This window comes from Lytechinus variegatus, chromosome 3 (assembly GCF_018143015.1).
Source record: "Lytechinus variegatus isolate NC3 chromosome 3, Lvar_3.0, whole genome shotgun sequence".
NCBI classification, from domain to species: Eukaryota; Metazoa; Echinodermata; class Echinoidea; order Temnopleuroida; family Toxopneustidae; genus Lytechinus; species Lytechinus variegatus.
Window position 1 is genome coordinate 63,116,128 of NC_054742.1, and position 19,807 is coordinate 63,135,934.

Below are 19,807 nucleotides of genomic sequence, written 5' to 3' on the forward strand. Positions count from 1 at the left end.
GTATTTAACATCATATAATATCATATCTGATATGATGACATTAAGGGGACATGGCCCTGGGAAGCAGGGGTGCTTCAGCCCCCCCCCAAAAAAAAAAAAAATCCTTAGGGTTTTTTTGTGTAGTATTCTCCATTGCAGCACCCCCAGGGGCCCCTTGCATAAAACTTTTTACCTGAGTTTTTGCCCTGTGTTAAAGTTAAAAAGGTAAAAAGTTTTATGCAACAGGCCCCAGGTTTGCTGGAAGAGATGTAAAAATGGAAATGTATTTTAAAAATGACCTTAATTTTGTGGTGAAAACTATTTTTTTTTTGCTTTTCAAATTTCTTGGGATCATTTCCACAAATATTTTGTAAGGAAATCTTTTCTTTTTGTTTGTTTGCTTTTTTAATCAAAATCAGCACCTCCATGCACTAAAAAAATAATTCACAGGGCCCTGTAAGGGGATGTTATCATCATTGCAAAAGGAAAAGCAGAACCAGCTTGTGATTTCAAACAAAATGGTTCTTGATGTATTCAAGGAAAATCTTTACAAAGTCATGGGGGCATTTATCTTGGATATCTTCCCTTGTGTAACTTCACCTGTGTGTGTAGACCAGAGGCCTACTGGTAATGAGTCAAAAATTTTGAGGTGGCCATCCCAGGGGCAAAATGTAAAAAAAAAGAAAAAAAATGTGAGCGAGCAAACAATAAGACTTCTTTAAACATAATTCAAAGTTTGTGATAGATATTTGATGTAACATTCAGAATATATATTTTGCATTTTCCCTTTCATTTTTGTTTCCTTTTCTATTTTTTTCTTGGTGAGTAACTTTTGGGGGTCCATGGCCCACCAACCCCCCCCCATTCGTACACCATGAGCTTTCTTGATTAGTTTTGATTCTCCTCAACGTATGTCAGAAACGATCATAATGCTGTAGATGGCATCTCAAAGCTTGGCAATCAATTTTGATTTAAAATCAGACTTGTTTGGAATACATCTTTGTGTCATTTTATTTTCTTTTACAGCTGGTCTGCAGGCATCTTTCAAACCGTTTGGATTGATCCGAGTAGAGTGGCCGGGAAAAGATGGCAAACATCCAAGATATCCTCCTAAAGGTATGTCAGTATCTCAGGTTCAGTACCAGAGAGGGTTGCATTCACACATATATTTATAATGGTAATGGGCATATGATATTTATAATGTAACGGGCATTTTGTAGTGCCATCCATCTAGGTATAAGGCTAAATGCATTAAAAGTTGCAATGGCTTTTTCTAGCATTTGGTTAGCCATTGTTTGGGTCAGTATGCATAAAAATAAGCAATTCCTTGTGAGGAAAACTTTTGTAACACAAGTGTAGGATGGCACACATGCATTTGATTCTGAATGTTATTGTTGTATCCAAAAGAAAATGCTAGCTAAGCTAAGGGCAAGCAAGAGGTAAACAAAGCAAATGCTTCGTTTTGTGAGCATTAGCATAAATTTGCATTTACTCAAACTTGACTTCAGCAGCACTTGTTATGGTTTAAATGATAGCAGCCAGAGAGGTGCTAAAAGAGTTCCTTTTCCAGCTTAAAATGCTTTCAACACATTAGCATTACACATTTGGGTAGGGTAACCTTTTCTTGCATGTCAGGATCTTTTGGGCCCACAGGAAGATTAGCTATAATAGCTGAATAGGTGGCCCTTGGTAAATAAAGGTAATGATTATCATTATTTTACACCTTCAATGGGTGAAAGTAATGATTTCGCATGATCATAAGTAAATTCTTTCGTAACACCATATCTATCGTCCTGTCCATATCATCGGCAGTCATCCTAACTGTCATATCACTATACGGTAATGTGAAACCCATTTCAAGATTATAACTTGACTTCAAACCTCACAAGATTTTCATTGCTAGAAAAATATATGGTAGGAAAGAAAAATTTTTGCTTGACATCTTTATTTTTACACGGAACCAGTAGTGAGAGAAAATATCGCAATAGAGCTGCAAGCTTGTCATTTTAGTTTGTGCAGTTTCTATTTTCCCTGTTAAAAATGGCATAGGGAATACAACGACGCTGCCCACATTTTCAGAATGCGCAATCAGCAAATCGTCATATCGTTTTACTGACCATTTATTTGCATATGAATTGAGGGCAGCTGTTTACTTTCATGTTTCCATTGGAATTTGCACATTTCTTTTTTATCCACACTTGTATGGCATTGGTTTGAAAATCCCACATATCTATTTTCTCCCTAGAAATTTTAGCATATACAGAGCAGGAATGATCATTTTTCTGCAGAACTCTCAACTATCATGTATCAAGGAATTAGATTTCCTTATGGGCGTCAAAGCAGAGGATGATCTTTTGTGTTTAGGGGCTGCAACGTAAATGTCCCGGCCATGAACAAAGGACAATCCGATGCATCAATGCCCATGGATTTCCTTATTGATATGAGGCAGCTTTTCTCGTGTTTTTAGGTCTCAAAAGGGTGCATTAATTTGACTCCCCTCCCTCAACCCGCACCCTATTGAGAAAAGCTTCCCCGGTTTTGCTCCACAAACAGACGATCCCCACATGCCACAAATGCTCTGTATGCATATTTAGGAAGCACATTTGTTGATTGGCTTAGACTTTTCTGTCTTTCTTATTTTTGGAATATTCTCTACTGATATTAATTCTGATATTTAAAAGAACCCATGCTATGTACATATTTCATTGCTGATCGATTGAAGCTTCCGTGATAAAAATAGCTATTGCTATATATATATACCGGTATATATATATTTCGGAATCCCTAAATGACTTGAAAGCACCTATTTTTGTTCATTCAGTCCTTGAAATATTCCATGAACTCTATATGTTCCTAAGAAAAGGTATACTATTCTTGTATGGATTCGTGTGTAAAAAGAACAAACTTATTCAAGGGTTTCTTTACTTATAGAGATATTTGCTAAAAACAGCAATTTAGTATTGTAGCTCTTCGTTTATATTGATGCATGCCATGCATATTGAGGATAATGCTTTGAGGCTGGGCTTTGGAAAAGGTACACTCTTAAAGCAAATTTTGAAGCCATTGAAGCAAAAAGATACCCCCCCCAGAAAAAAAATGAAAAAAAAAAAAAATACTGTCTTTAGATATGGCTTGTATATGAAAACAAAGTGACCAGATATGCCAGAAAAGTTTAAGAAAATTGTGATCTTGCATATCATGTAATTGTACACTTACAATTAAACACATCCTCATTGAATGTGCTGATTTTACACATATTCGTACTAACTTTTATGATGTTCCTGACCTTAAGACATTATTTAGAGATATTTCACGATTATGTATTGTAAATTTCCTGAAGGAGATCAATCTTTTTATTAGATTTTAGGTGGGAAACTGTTCGAATCCCAATCACAACAGGTATACCCTTGGGAAAGGTATTTTATTCCAGTTGTCTAGTCTTTCGGAGGAGACTCTAAGCCGTCGGTCCCGTGTAAAGGAGAGTCACACATTTGCACGTTAAAAAACCTACTCCTTTCGTAAAGAGTAGGGAAGTTATCCCAGGGAAGTAGTTAACGTATTAATTTATTACTGATAATTACACATTTATAATCCTGTTCCTTTGTAAAGTTGCATTAGGGTAATTTGTACTGTATTATAGTAACCTTTTCAGATTAACTGTCCGACACTTAAATGACACACATGTGTTGATAGTGTCGTTAAATTTTTATCAATCAATCAATCCACCCCCCCCCCCCCACTAATGTGCCTTTGCTCAGAGCATATTGCATAATTAGCATGCCTAAAAGCAGAATTGGTCACAGGTTGACCATTTTGAAGAGGACTCACATTTTTAATTTTTTTATTCTAATTTCTGTGAAAAGCACAAAAAGGTTTTCACTCTGAACACTACCCCCATAGTGATATAAGGGACTAAGTTGCACTTAATCCACTCTGTAGAGTGCTCAAGATGCTTTTCAAGAAATTTAAAGAAACTTAGAATAGAAATGATTTATCATATAGATATTTTTGGAAATAATTTTTCTGGTCTAAATCTTCCACACTCTATTTTTTTAATTTCTTTTTTATTGTTTAGCTCAGTTATCTTTCATTCGAAATTCATGTTTCGGCTACTGTGCTACAATATGTAGAAATTCCATAGCCTTTCCTCTCTCATGGAATAATCAGTATACATGTAGCTGTGTAATCATGCACAAACTTTATGTACAAACCTCAGACCATGATGAGCAAGCATTGACAGTATGGTAGACACTGAACTGTTAAAGTAAACTTCCTCATCATGACGACATAGCCTTTTTCGTTAGTTTTGGCAGAAGTATGATAAGGTTTTTTTTTCTTTTCTATAAAGGAAATATTTTCCCAACGAATGGCAGGCGGTAATGGCAGAGCAAATTTTCTAGATATCTTTTGAAATAATAGTGACCAAAATCTATTTTTGATAGATATTGATCCTCATTGCCACACGCCGCTCTGGTGTGTGAAGTAACCTAAATAATTCAAATGCAAATATTTTTGTGCTGTATGGCAAATCTAATGGAGTCTGCAAGAGTGAAGATTCATCTAGATCGAACATCAACATAATGTATATTACTCTCCCTTTTCAATTGAAATAATCAGGCAGGAATGTTATTCTGATTAAAATCTACTAAAAATCTACCCAAACGTGTTGAGTGACCATGTCAACCCTTATAAGACGACGTCTGAGAATGGATTGAATCCAGTTCAAAAGAGGAAATGAAAGGTGTAGAATTTCATAAAACAATTAGCCAAGTTTAAGTAATAGAGTGATCAAGCTTTCAGTTTGCAAAATTAGACTGTAGTTTTGATCAACTAGTCATGAAATATTAATCAACTTCAATTATAATTTCAGTACTTAATTTTTATCTTCAAATATATTACCCATGGATCATAGTGTGACGATGGGGTCATTTCATCCTATTGTGTGAATTAAATGATACCATTAATTTTATTTCAGGCAAAGTATTCTTTTTGTCTCTCAGTTTCAAGACTACTTGTGTAGCATTAATTAATTTGATTACAAGGGATAATAATTTCAGTTAAGGAACTAAATACATATTCAATTTGCTTCCTTGTTTCCTTGCATCAAACATTTGTTGGTTACATGGTTTGTGCTACTGGAATATATTTGCAAGAATCGTTGGAAATGAATACAACCTTAATCAAATATTTACACCAACAGTTTATTTACTCTGTTTTGTCTATTTAAAAAATTCTTGCCCATTCCAATTGTATCATCAGAAAGAAATAAAATACATCAGTGAACAATTTGCCCTCACCCATTCATTTTGCAAAATTCAGAAGCTAATAATTGTGTAACTTGCCTAGAATATATCTCCAGTAGTCCTGAAACAGAACAAAGGCACCATTAAAGCAAATTCACTTGTTAATCAAAACTGTATTTGGGATTTTTACAGCCTCATGTAGGAACAAAAATCAATAGGACATGAATTTGTCATTCATTCTAATGCTTTTGAAAAAAGTAGATAGCCTAGCAATATATTATTTCTTCAAAGATCAACTTTCACTGATTCCTTTAGTATACTTACCATCACATGTATATGATTTCCTATCCCTCCTGCCAGTTATTCTGTATTTTGAATTAAGTTGGTTCAGACCACTTCCAAGTTCATCATACCTTGGTCACATTTGCTCTATGATGGCCGTACGGTGAGTGGAAAACAGCCGTTTTATTAATTTTAATTCAAACCACCTATATGTAGTTGGGATAAAAAATGTTAAAACGGCCGTTTTCGACTCGCCGTACGGAGGCCGTAGAGCAAATGTGACCAAGGTATTAGTTCCAGGTATTTTTGGCAGTGTGAAAGCAAAGAAAATACCCACTATATAGTAGGTACTTGTGGAAATTACGAGAGCTTTCGCGGGGATTTTTCAGAGGTCGCAGGTATTTTGGAAGTGTGAAAGCAAATTACGGGAACTTTTAACCCAGCGTGTAGGTTGGGTGCGGGCGCCGTGGGTGGCTGCTGAGCGAGCAAATTTTAATCTCACACCTTGCTTGCTTATTAGACCATACTGTGCATATATTGTTATTAATGCATGAACTAATCCCAAAGGTTATTTTTCGGGGCGATGTGAATGCAGGAATAATTTTTAGCCTGAAAAAGTTATTGTAATTCGATAGGATTTTTGTGATCAAGGCGGTTTGAAACCACATACTGAGACCTTAAGAAATCTATAGATAATAAAAGGAAAAGCGATATAGAATGAGAAGAACATAGTAGATATATGGGCTTATGTTAGATAATTTTAGTCTTCATTGAACTGTTTTGCAGGTAATCACTGCTGTGGTTTGATGATGAGTGTTTAAGATTGGTAGGTTAACAGGAATGGACATGCTTCCTTCCAGGAAATTCCAGCATATCTTTTATCCATGATGTCCGGTGTAGTACCTGGGTAAAAACACGGCCTGGTTAAGAGATCTTGGTGATAATGTTTCACAAATACCGGTAGTTAAGTTTGACTGAAAATTAGTTATGTGCTGTATATAAACACAACAGCTCAGTCACATCTTTTGTGAAAAAGCACCCCTGTGATTAGATATTTTTTGTGCAATAAGTGCAGGATAGATGTTACCTTTTTTATCTTCAGTTATAGGATCCTCACCTTGTTGCTTTTTAAATCTTATTTTTCAAAACCAAATTTATTCATTTTTGTATGTCTTTTTCTATATCTATCTATCTATCTTTCATTCATCAATTAATTAACATTGATTTATTTATATAGTTATTGTCTTGCATGCATAGCAGAGAGAGACTTAGGACTGCTGCTATATTGTGTAATGCGGGCGAGACTGCCAGAGGCATTCCTTTTACTTTTTATTATATATCATTGGGGGAGGGGCTGCGTGAGCAATTAAACAACCCCTCCATGCATCAGTAGTGATGGCTGGTTCATTGTTTATTAGAATGCTGATTTATCTATTTTTTTTGGTCCGAGTGCTTGCCTAGATTTTTCAGATTAAAACAAAACTGAATGAAGCTAGAATTACCTCATTCAATTAGGCTGTGCAAATACTGGAAATATCCATCATCTCACTCCAAATATTCAGGGAGCCATCAAGTAATTAAGTCAGATCATTTACAAAATAATAGGAGGCACACATGGCTTTAGCCTGCTCATGAATAGATAATTGGACTCTACTAATTTGTATTTGTAAACCTATATAACAGTATTAACCTAATAGATATAATTCATAATTCAAAAAGAGAAAATTCAAGTCTAAAGTCAAAGCAGCTTTAGATTCTACATTTAATTGCAAGAAGATCTCTTCTTTGCCTGTAATTATATCAATATATTTTCACAGAGGGCAATGAGTTTATTATCACTACAGTTAGATTGAATTATCTAGGATATTACATGGTAAATGAATTCTGTGGTTACACTAGTTTCATACATCTACTTTATCATCTTGAAAGTGAAACTTGTACCCGGGGAAACTCATGCTGAAAAGAACTATTTGCTTGCGAATTGATGCCTTGCATAGTATAGGCCTACCACTTTATTTTCACTTCTTAATCATAATTGACAACCTGGACAAAAATAAATTTTATGGTAGATTTTGTATTATTAATTTTACTTCCTTGATTTGTTGATATTTTCGTGAGTGATAGAGATTATGTAAAACTATGGTGATTGAATAAATCAGGTTCATATGAATAAATCTTCAAATTTTTATTGAATGTCGATAATCTGGTTCCAATCTTCTAAGATAAATAATTTGAATTTTCACTGCCTTTCTAATACTGTATGTATAAGGGGAAATGAGTACCAGTACTTCTAAACAACATGCTGTTTTGTCATTTAGCGACATGATAAATGTTGTTTTTTTTTCCCTTGGTTAAGGTTTGTCGGGTTTAGCTACACTTTCTTCCCCTTAAACATTAACATTATTGTTAAGGGTATATAGTCTGGAATACATTCCTAGGTTACCCTGATATAAAGACCGGAAGTAATAATTCTGTGAGAGTAAATGCATTCAGACTCCATATACATAGCAAATGAAGATGAAGGCAACAGTTAAGGTGACCCTCCCCCCCCTCCGGCTGATTGCAGAGTCCTGCATTGCTCTATTGGTCCCGCGGGCCTAAAATATTTCCCATATACTTGTGTATTAAACTGGCACTTAAAAAATAAGGATGAAATTCGGGGGTCAAGCGTTTACTACCAGTGGATAGGATATATATCTGACAATCCGTACATGTATCTGATCAGAAAAGGGTCCCTTGACCAGCTTATTTTAAAATTGGCCTTTATGAAAACATCGGGGGATCAATTTCATCACCTGAAACGGTAAAATAGCCCTTATCCTTCCCCAGTCAAATATAGCTCCAAAGCTAAGTGATATTTCTTGCCAATTTGGGAAAATGAAGTTCAGTAGTTACCCTCCATAGATTCAGTTTTAGATGGTGCACTCATATTCATACACTTTTTCAATCGGTTATATTAAAATTTAAAAAAAAATTGAGAATGGGTTGGCAGGAATGAATTTTTGCCTTCCCGTTGTTAATAGACCTGTGAAACCATAACTTTACACTACCCCTATTATTTTGAACTCTGGTTGAACTTAAAACCATGGTTTGAATATGTGGTCTAACTATGGATAGCCAAAAAATTACATTGTTTTGCACACTGGTGTGATATCATTACAGAAGAATGTTCAATCAGACGTTTGCACGGCATAATCATGTGGGCAATTCCATGCTAAAAAATCAGCCATTTAAAATGTTCTTCAATGTTCTTCAACCTGCTGTCCAAACAAATGAGGAACTTCAATTTGTTTTGTGGTAAAAATAAAGTACTTAAAACTGGGTAGTCTTGTGAAAAAATGACAACCCCAAAAAATTATTGTCCATGGGTGATGTGAAAATGTTGTGTGACGAACACGACGAAAGATGTCCCTTACGACACACATTTTCACATCTATATCACCCATGGACAACATATTGACTACCCAGTAGTAAGTACTTTATTTTTACCACAAAACGAATTGAAGTTCCTCATTCTTTCGGACAGCAGGTTGAAAAATGTTGTGAACATGATGGCTGATATTTTCTACCATGGTATCGCTCATGTGGGATATTCTTGACCCAAAAGTTTTGTTATGTTATTTGTAACGATGAGTTGTATTATTGCACTACACAGCAGGCATAGTCATAATGAAACTCGAGGGATACAACTGCTCAATCATTGTTATTTCAGGATAAACTTAGCTGAACTTACCGAGAGTATGAAAGAAGGTCAAGAATTCTCTTTACCACTGCATGAGATATATTTCATTACACTAATATAATCATTATAATAAAGCATGTAATTTTGGATGAAATAGAAAACCTTCAAGAGAGGATTTCTAGTTCTCTCCATATAGAATTGTAAGAAAAGAGTGTCATTTTTTACCATGATTATATAGGCAGTGTTGATGATATTGTGTGTTCTGTTTTCAAAAAAGGTGAAAAGGGTGAAAAAACAAAAAGAAAAATAAGATGGAAAAGGGCCGAAAAAACTTTTCCACACATATTGAAAGTGCTATAACTCTTTGGTGCTTCATGACGAAAATTTTGTGTTTAAGAGCAGTATACCCCAAGTTTCCCTTATCATCAAATCTCAAAACAAGCATGAAATTTAAGTATAGAAACACCCGTTTCTTGACCTCGGTCCGAAGATAATACACCCCAGCATCAACGGTCACAGCAGGGGGCCACACACAATGGATTGCATTCTGTTGAGTGCATGGAGTTCCATGTATACACGCGTTGATAGAAACTTTTTTCTTCCTTTCTTTCTTTTAATTTTCTTTCTTTCTCTCGATCTCTCTCCTTCCTTCCTTTCTTTCGTTAAGACTGTATCGTTGCGCGAGTGAACGGCATGCATCCCATATTTTCTTGCTGTACAAACAGAAACTAGATTGGATGCATCGCGGTCCTTGCATGCTAAGCATACCGTAATTTTTATTCCGCATACTTTCCTTATTTCGTGGTCGATTTTCTTCGTTCGAAATTGAAATTGGACTAGTATTGGATGTCTGAATGTAATATGCCTTTGAAAACGTGATTAATATCGAATACAATAATTTCAATCCGAAGATCTTCTACAGGCAGACAAGTCTTACGTAATAGCACAGCTGTTGTTTATCATTTCGTTCTTGGCTCAACGCTCGTTTAGCTGGCCCGTGGTGGTGAAATCGAGACAAGGGGATTACCTGGCCAAGATGGGTTTATCGGGTTGGAAAAAGTTGTTTGAGATTTGCAAACGCAAAACGGGTATGCGACCGCAGTTTGCAGTCCGAAGTGAGGTCGAGAATCAAACGGGAAATTTTAGTAATGTTTAAAGGATGATTTTTCCCTTTCCACCTAATTCATTTTAGAGTGGGAATTGAAATGATATTACATTCTTGAAGTTCACAATCATAATTTCACATCCATATATTCTTCCATTCTCTTTTTCCCTCCTTTTATTAGCTCATCCGGCCTGAAGGGCCAAATTAACTTATGCCATGGCATCCGTCATCTGTCGCCTGTCGTCCATCCACAATTTCAAAATGCTACTTCGCCATTTCAAGTTTGATTTCAATATTCTGTTTGCTTTATATGATAGCACTAGGTGGGGGATTCAAAACTTCTACACAGAATTTTGAAATTCATTAAATATGCTAATTTATGCGCATTTTTCAAAATTCACAAAAAATGCTTCTTTATTTGTTGACCGATTTTGAATTTTTTTCATTCCATCTGGTAGAGCTTCATGAGGTTCACCAAACTTCTACACAGAATTTTGAAATTTTGATTAGAACAATATTTGTCCTAATGTATGCGAAATTAATGTATTCATATTTTTTTCAAAATTCACATAAAATGGTTTTTCTTCTGTGAAATTTATTCAGAAATCACAGAAAATGCTCTTTATTTGTTGACAGATATTGATTTTTTCTCTATCTGGTAGAGCTTCATGAGGTTCACCAAACTTGTACACAAAATTTTGAAATTATTTGCGCTAATTTATGCAAAATTTATTCATAAATTACAAAAAATGTTTTTATTAATTTGTTGATCAATTTCAATTTTGTTTACTTTATATGATAGCTCGAGGTGGTGATTCAAAATTCAAAACGCAGAATTTTGAAATTCATAGATATGCTAATTTATTCATACATTTTCAAAACTCACAAAAATTACTTATTTATTTGTTGATTGACTTTGATTATTTTTGTTCCATCTGAGAGCTACATCAGGTTCACCAAGGTTCTACACAGAGTTAAGAAACTTTGACTAGAAAGTTATTTATGCTTAATTTATATGAAATTTATTCAAAGATCACAAAAAATGCCTCTATGTTATTTCTTCATCAATTTCAATTCTATATCCTCAATTAATGTCACCAATATAATTCACGAGTGTCGACTGGGCTGAAATTAAAATTGTGTTTAATTTCGTTGCGAGATGCCGGATGAGCTCCACATCATTGATGTGCTAGTCTCCCTTTCCTCAATTTCCCCCTCCAATCATCTATCATCTATTGTTTTATCCTCCCTAGTTGATTCCTTCAAACGCCACAATTTTAGTAATAATTGGTATTTATATAGCACTCTATCAATCTACGACTGCTCAAAGCGCTTCACAATTATCATTATCACTGGATTCATAGCATTTCAGCCTGTTAGGCGCACACTTGCTAAACCAACCACAATGGCGGTTGTTTCCTACCGGTACCCAACTAGCACCTGGGTGCGAGTGGCAAAGTGTGGATTGACGCCTTGCCAAAGGACGTTAGGCCATGGTGGGATTCGAACACACGACCCTCTGATCACAAGGCGAGAGTCAGAACCGCTACACCACAGCGCTTCCACAGTAGTATTTATTGAAAATTGTAATTATCAAAATATTGTTTTCGGTCATAAAACAAGCATATGAAGGGGAACCTAGATACCAAATCTACTCTTTTATTTCCTGCAAGGAGCTCATTATCTTTCTATAGAATCCATTTAGTGTTTATTTATAGGCCTATATTTCTGAGAAACATCCTGTAGTGTAATGCTATAGGTCTTGCTTCTGTTTTAGGTTCTCACAAGGGCAGCTAGTAATTCAAGCTGTAGTATGAAATATGAATCCCCTTGTCGATATTGATAGTATTAAATAAGCTTTTCTAGTCAATAATATTAATTTGTAGGCTAACCATAATTCAATCATATATTGGATAGAAAACAGAATTGACACTTTTGATATGAACTGGCATTCTGTATGATTTAAGCCTATTGCAATACCGATTTCTCATATTTGTACAGTATTCCTTCTCTTCCCTGGCTGAAAAAACATTTTCCTTCCCTATTTTTCCTTATTTTTTTAATTTAGTGGGTTCGATCTAACCCCCAACACCCCCCCCCCCCCGACTATCGGCTTGGTATTGGCACAAAAAGAACAATTATACTCTCTTTACATTTCATCATTTGACATGATGTGGAAGTAAGATATGTGAATGACAGGATATCGTTTTCAGGCAGGGTGAGCTAAAATAATGTGAATATATCCTCTCCATTCTCCTCAAGCTGGCAAATTTGTCTAAATTTGGTTATCTCCTCTCCCCCATACCAATATTTGATATTTCTGTTCCCGGATAGAATATCTTGTTTCTTGTCTCGTACCCACATGGCTTGATTCCCATGATGCCCCCGCCTGGCACGCTTGCTAATAAAAATGGTCCTCCCACATTGACCTGTAATGGTATATCCTGGTATTGTGTTACTGTTTAGGTTGCTACACCAAGAAAATGCTTTGAAATCAATTCAGGATTTACTTGCTGCAGATTTAAAAAGGATTGTTAGGGGTAGAATAATAATAATTTTGACATGTAGAGTTTGAAATAATTTGTGTATTATCAATATCAATTCAAGCCAGTGCACAGTATCTTATTCAAAAATATTCAGGCATTACTGTAATATTAATATAAGAAAATATGTAATTGATCTCTAATATTTGGCATACATTGTATAAAGATTGTCTATACTCAAAATAATGATGTTAAAGATAAAACATGTAATTTGCATATACCGTACCGTAATGCATTTTTAATTCTATAACAGACTAAATGATAGCATTTCCAGCCTAAATATACATTTACCTTAAATTTGACAATGGTTGAATAATGTAAACAAAATTTGAAATATTTTAGTCAAGTTTACTTTTATATATTTAATACAGTCTCCATAAATGACTTATCTAGTTTGATCAAAATTGCTTTTTAAAAGCAAAGATGGTATACCATGTTATCTGATTCCCTTTTGCATGACCTCATATGCTCACCCCACTGTCAATGGGTTTTTCTTAGGCATTTGCTATAGGGGCATCATCGTGGTCCTTGCAGCGTATCTGGTACCTCTCTTGCAATTCGGAGCATGTTGTTCACCCTTCATACCCGCTACCAATCCCAAAGCCACAGAATGCTCTGTACCTTCTTTTCACTATGTCTTAATGACTTTTACATCGATATCCTCCAAGGAGCCAGAGTGTAAGAGTTACAGAAACAATACAGTCCCAATTAATTGTTTATTCAGGAGGGTTGCTGCCAGGGCAATAAGTGTAGAGAGAGTTCCCCGGCCAGCATAGATCCCTGGTTGAAATAGTTCTACGAAGTCAGGGAGAGTTCACTGAATGGAGAACAGTGTGCTAATTCTTATTGTGTATATATATATAGCACCCGCAGATCAAGGATTTAAGAGGGTGCATTAATTTTCTCCCAACTATTTGACAAGCGAAACATTAAAAAAAATGGTCATCACAAATGAATGGCATGTCTCAAAAAACATCTGACAAGCAAAAAAAAAGTGATCACTTCAACTGGGAGTTGAAGGTATTTCACAGGGTGCGTCTTATGTTTGTTAAAATTTTACCTTCGCCCCCTAATGACCATGTATCCAAGTTTATAGTTTTTATACAGAATAATTGTAATTCAGTAATTGTAATATTTATATTGAATGATAATGCATTGGTTGACCCAATGGCCTTGTCTTAAGATATATATTGGAAATGAAAAGAATTTCTCTCTGCATTAATTTTTCAGTCATTTTATTTTACTTTATTAATAGCTTTCCTAGATCAGCTGTTCAAACTGACCAGTGAAAAAACTATTTAGATTAAAAGCTGAAAGATTTGAATTTACACCTTACAGATTTGATTAAATGATTTGAGATTTTAGAAATACTATGAGGTTCAAATGGGATTCAACCTGAATTTCAATTGGTCATTGACTCAAGCTAACCTGAATTTATTTCAAATCAAAATAATTTAGATTGTAACTGCCTATTTTGTAGGGACTTTTGCTGCCTTCTATAAAGATGACTTGCATATGACAAATTTTGTATGAAGTTTGTTTACAAAATGAATAAATATGTGAAATGGAAGTAAATAATGTTTATAAGGTATTAAACAAATCCTAAATTGGATAAATCAACCATATTGGCTAATTATATTCAAATTACAAATAAAAATGAAACTTATTCAAATCTTATTAAAACAGTTTATATGATTACAAATTAGAAATATGTAGAGTAATAAAAGGTGATTTTCAGAAATACTCATTTTAAGAATGCAATCAAGAGTAATATGTACACATCAAAAGTAGATAACACATCTAAATATGCAGTAATCAGCCAGAATTTTTTTTCTTGTCATATGCACATGACTGATATACATCAATCCATAATTTCTACATACATTATTTTTTCTAGGTGTGTGGAAAGCAGTGGTTTACATTAAATGTATTTTCCCACTTATTTTCATGATTCAAAATTAAATCCAAATTGGCTGTGAATAGTGAGTCATCAAATTTGGTTTTGATATAAATCTATAAAAACAAAATTGGGATTTGAATCATTTCAAGTTCAATATTCTTCAGAATTTGGATCTGAATCTAGAGTTGGAGCGCTATAAATATGTTTTTTCTTTGTTAACAAATTTTTCGGCATTACTCCTATTTGTATAAGATCAGTATGCTCGATCTGTAATGAAAATCATAAGATCAGTATGCTCGATCTGTAATGAAAATCATAAGATCTTAAGTCAGAAAAAATTGGAACCAGTGGGATTCGAACCTGCCATCTACTGCTTTCCGGGCAGCGACTCAACCACCAGGCTATTCTGGTTCACGGCTAAGCCACGATGAACTGGAATTCAAATACCCTCATTCTCTTCTTTCTGACTCATTAAAAGTCAAATGCCATCTGCCGTGGACAATAGATAGTATATTAAGAACCTATTAAATCATAATTTGTTAACAAATTTTTCGGCATTATCCTATTTGTATAAGATCAGTATGCTCGATCTGTAATGAAAATCATAAGATCAGTATGCTCGATCTGTAATGAAAATCATAAGATCTTAAGTCAGAAAAAATTGGAACCAGTGGGATTCGAACCTGCCATCTACTGCTTTCCGGGCAGCGACTCAACCACCAGGCTATTCTGGTTCACGGCTAAGCCACGATGAACTGGAATTCAAATACCCTCGATCCTCTTCTTTCTGACTCATTAATATTTTTTTCTTGATAACACTGGAAACCCCTTCTATGTAAGGGTGCTTCCATGTTAAACCATAGTGTGGACAGTCATCTCCATGTACAGTACATGCTTGTAACATGAATAATCCAGAGATTGACTCTTCTAACAGAATTAATTACTATCGCATCCTCTTATCATTTGATCATTTGGCAGTTGCCTTACATATCTTTGCATCAGTGCACCGACAGTATACCGTACATAATTCATCAGTCATCGGAGATCATGCATTTTAGATGCATTACTAAAACGTTGATTGTCATGTATCTTGTCATGGATGATTCTTTGACTTCTGGGAAATTATGGAGCTGATTTTGAATTATTAACATTCTTTTGTACTGGGGTAGAGTGAGACCACTCGCCCTAAAATAAAATGGGTATGGGTCTATATACCCAGTTTTATATCTAGGTAAAAGGGCGATTTTAAGAATTTCTTTTAGAAAATATTGAGATGGATATGATGAATATAAGTATTTTTGTTCTATTTTCATCATACTTATCATAATGAGTTGATTTTGTTTAGGTTAGTGTTTGTTCTTTTCTACCGTAGAAGCCTTCACGGTATGTGTGCCAAATGGTCAGATACACCTCAATGGAGGTACTTGTACTATCTTTATGTCTTGTGACTAGACAAGTGATTCCAAGATTGAGTCTTGAGCTGGAGTGAAAAAAAACCTTTATAATAAAAAGACTTGTAGATTGGATCATTTTTTTGTGAAAGCACAATCATTTGAATGACTTCAGCACCTGAGGACAACTCTGCTTAAAGTCAATATACACACTTTTAATGATTTGATTACTGCACTGTGAATCATATCCTATGTATTTTTTATTCTTTCAGGTTATGTGTATGTACTGTTTGAATCAGAGAAAGCAGTCAAGGCATTGCTACAGTCTTGTACGCATGATGTGAGTGGACGAGGAGAGTATTATTACAAAATTACTAGCAGGAGGATGAGGAGCAAAGAGGTAAGATTTTTAACAAAGAAATGATATGTTACCAGTCTCCCCAAACCAGCAATAAGTTGCCAAGGTAGGTTCTCCGTCAATAGCCAAAAGGTTATTTGGTCTTCAAAAATAAAAAAAAATTTGAAGTAGAAAATTAGCTCATCTGAAAGAGTAATGCTTTTTCTAAATGCTGTTTCTAAATAATGAAAATTTAGTATTTCTTTGAAATCCTAAATTTTGACGTTCAAATGCATAGTTCTATAATGCAAATAAACGAAATTTTATTCTTATAATTTCACCTATATTATCTGAATATTTTACAAGTTGCTTGGCTTGAATACCTTTGAGACAAAAAAGTAAACCCTTAAATCTTTCAAAGTGAACTTATAGGGTAGAATGAAAGACACAATGTCCTTCATGCAAGAAATATGACACTTTAATACAAAGTTGGAATAATCATGGAAAAATTGAGGAGTTGAAGATGCAAATCACAGGGATCAGTGGAAAGCAGGAGTCTTTTATCCTCATTTTCTTTCTGAAAAAACATCAATATGTGTTTTAAAACATTCTATTTTAACAATCAGTAAATTTTACCTGTCCTTCAAAATTTACCTGACCAAAATTTAAAAAAAATTACCTGCCTTATGGCGCAGTCACATTTCCCCCTACGGCGAGTTGAAAACAGCCATTTTAACATTTCTTGTACCAGCTAGCTTCATAAAGGTGATTTGAATAAAAATGAATAAAAAGACCGTTTTGACTCGCTGTACGACAGTCGGAGGGGAAATGTGACTGAAGCATTACTTATGTTTTACTTGTATTTTATAGAATATACATGTATTTTGCAAAAATTACCAATCTTTTAGGCCATTTTACCCGTGTTAATCATCACAAGTAATATTGCTTTTTATTGAAATATATTTAATGTGTGTGAATGATTGTCCTTTTTCAGGTTCAAGTTATTCCATGGGTGTTGTCCGACAGTAACTACGTCCGCTGCCCCTCCCAACGTCTTGACCCCGATAAGACTGTGTTTGTTGGTGCCCTTCATGGGATGCTTAATGCGGAAGGACTAGCACACCTTATGAATGATCTCTTTGGAGGGGTCGTCTATGCCGGTATCGATACAGATAAACACAAATACCCAATTGGTAGGTATAATCCTAATGACACTCTATGTAGAAGATGTCTGACATAAACTATTTAGAGTCTGTAAATACATTTTGGGTTGCCAAAATGACTGGTAGCAAACACTTGGCACTCAAATTATTGCATTAACTCTCTGGCCCCTATTCTGAAGTCCGATTTAACGTAAACCCAGGTTTAAAGTTGTGGTTTAAGTATGGATAGCCTATTGTTACATAAATCACTTTAAGTAGAGATATCATTCTTCAGCTCATTTGGCTATCAAATCATTCATAATTATCTAGGAAAGAGCACAGTAAACATAAGAAACATACAGCTTAATTAAAAATTTAGATACTTTTGGCTTGCCATACTTAAACCACAACTTTAAACCTGAGTTTAAGTTAAACCCGACTTCAGAATACGGGCCTCTGAGAGTGATGAATACAAAGAGCCTGATCAAGGTAGCCATGCTAAAGCCGGGGTATTAATAATAACTAAGCAGGGCCTGCTGGGAGAGCAGTTTTCGGAACCGAAGTGGCTACCCTGGGTAAAATTTGACAATATTACCCTAGCTTACGCAGGATTTTTGAAAGGGGTGGGTTCGAGATGAAAGTTTGACAAGCACAAAAAAAGTTTTCACTTGATGAAAATTTGACGAGCCCTCCCGAAAAAAAGTTCACAATTTTTAAAAAATAAGAATTAGGTCTTTTTGTAATAAAATAAATTTACAAGCAAAAAGGGGTTTTAAAAAATATGAGAGGGGGATTTGAACCCCTGTAACCCCCCTTCCCCCCTTGCCACCCCTCCCCGCATATGCGCCTGCATTATTATTGTTATTATTAATATCATATAATAGGAAAAATACAGTATGATTGGCTACTCATTATCTTAGCACAGACTTGTATTGGGCATCGCTTGAAAATTTATAGCGCAAGTACCAAAATCAATGGTCAATTCTTTGATTAAACATAAATTTGTAGTTGATGTAGTTGATTCTAATGCTAGATTTGGGGACTTAATTTGAATTTCCAATTGAACATAAAGTTCTTGCAACACCCTTTTAGACTGTGGTTTAAAGGTTAAACCATGGTTCTGAATACAAGTATGTTCGTTTTAGTTCACAAAGCAGTAATCATCCATGTGGAATTGTATAGCATTTAAAATAGTTGTGCAGTGCTTTCATGAATGGGAGCTATTTCTTAAGATATTGCTCTCCAACTTTCCTTGATGAGTGTCATTCACCACATCTCTGATTAGAGTAATAATAATGATATATTTACCCAGACTAGCCACTTTACTTCCGAAAACTGTTCTCCCAGTGGGCCCTGCTATTATTACTATAATATTATGTGAATGATCGCTGTTGCAACATTATTTTGAAAAGTATTCTCTTATTTAAACGCTGAGGTTTTTCTTCAGAAATTCTGTTATCATAACCGTCTCCTGGGCAGTTGTTTCTGATATTAAAGTTTCCAAGTAGAGAGATACTAAGGTTTGAGCGATTATAGCTGGAGTATGAACATTTGCTTTTACTTCGTAACATTTTCTTGATTCTGGTTTTGCTGATTAGTCTCTGTTTTCTGGCTAACGCTTTATTCTATTTAAATATTGTTTTAGGTGAGGAGTTTTTGTTGAGTCACCATGGGTAATATTTCAGTGAAAGTTGTGAAAAGAATTTCTTAAACCCCCAAATCAATCCTTTTAAGGATTACTTTATCTCCTTGGTGTTTCTTCAAACATTTTCACTGAGTCTCAACAACATGTTCACAGTTGTTTTTTTCTGTTTCATACATTCTTATTTATTCTTATTTGAAATCTTTTCTTCTAAAGGTTCAGGAAGAGTGACTTTCCACAACACCAACAGTTACATGAAGGCAGTAGCAGCAGCATTTGTTGAAATCAAGACGGCTAAGTTTACTAAAAAGGTAGGTGATCATTGGAGTTCCAGAATATTTCGCAAGCATAGGCAGACTTAGGCTTAAACATTTCTTGGGAAGAATTCCTTTTTTTTTCAAAGTGCCTACGGTATATATCATGGTATCTATTCTCGGTACAGCCACCCCTTAAACCTAGTCCATATCAGAGGGTCAGTGTTTCCTAGAGGGGCAAGTTAGGATACATCTAAGCCTCAAAATTGGAGTAAACATTGAAGTAGAGTATATTATGGGAAGTATG

At 34.9% G+C, this 19,807-nt stretch overlaps 1 protein-coding gene across 1 annotated transcript in view; it reads left to right on the forward strand.

Annotated features, from left to right (window-relative positions):
• LOC121412109 (cytoplasmic polyadenylation element-binding protein 1-like) overlaps positions 1–19,807 on the forward strand; it is a 38,144-nt gene that overhangs the window by 12,530 nt on the left and 5,807 nt on the right. Inside the window, 4 exon segments of the mRNA XM_041605017.1 lie at positions 1,006–1,095; positions 16,398–16,525; positions 17,457–17,655; positions 19,463–19,557. Of these exon segments, the coding sequence (XP_041460951.1) occupies positions 1,006–1,095; positions 16,398–16,525; positions 17,457–17,655; positions 19,463–19,557 (512 nt within the window).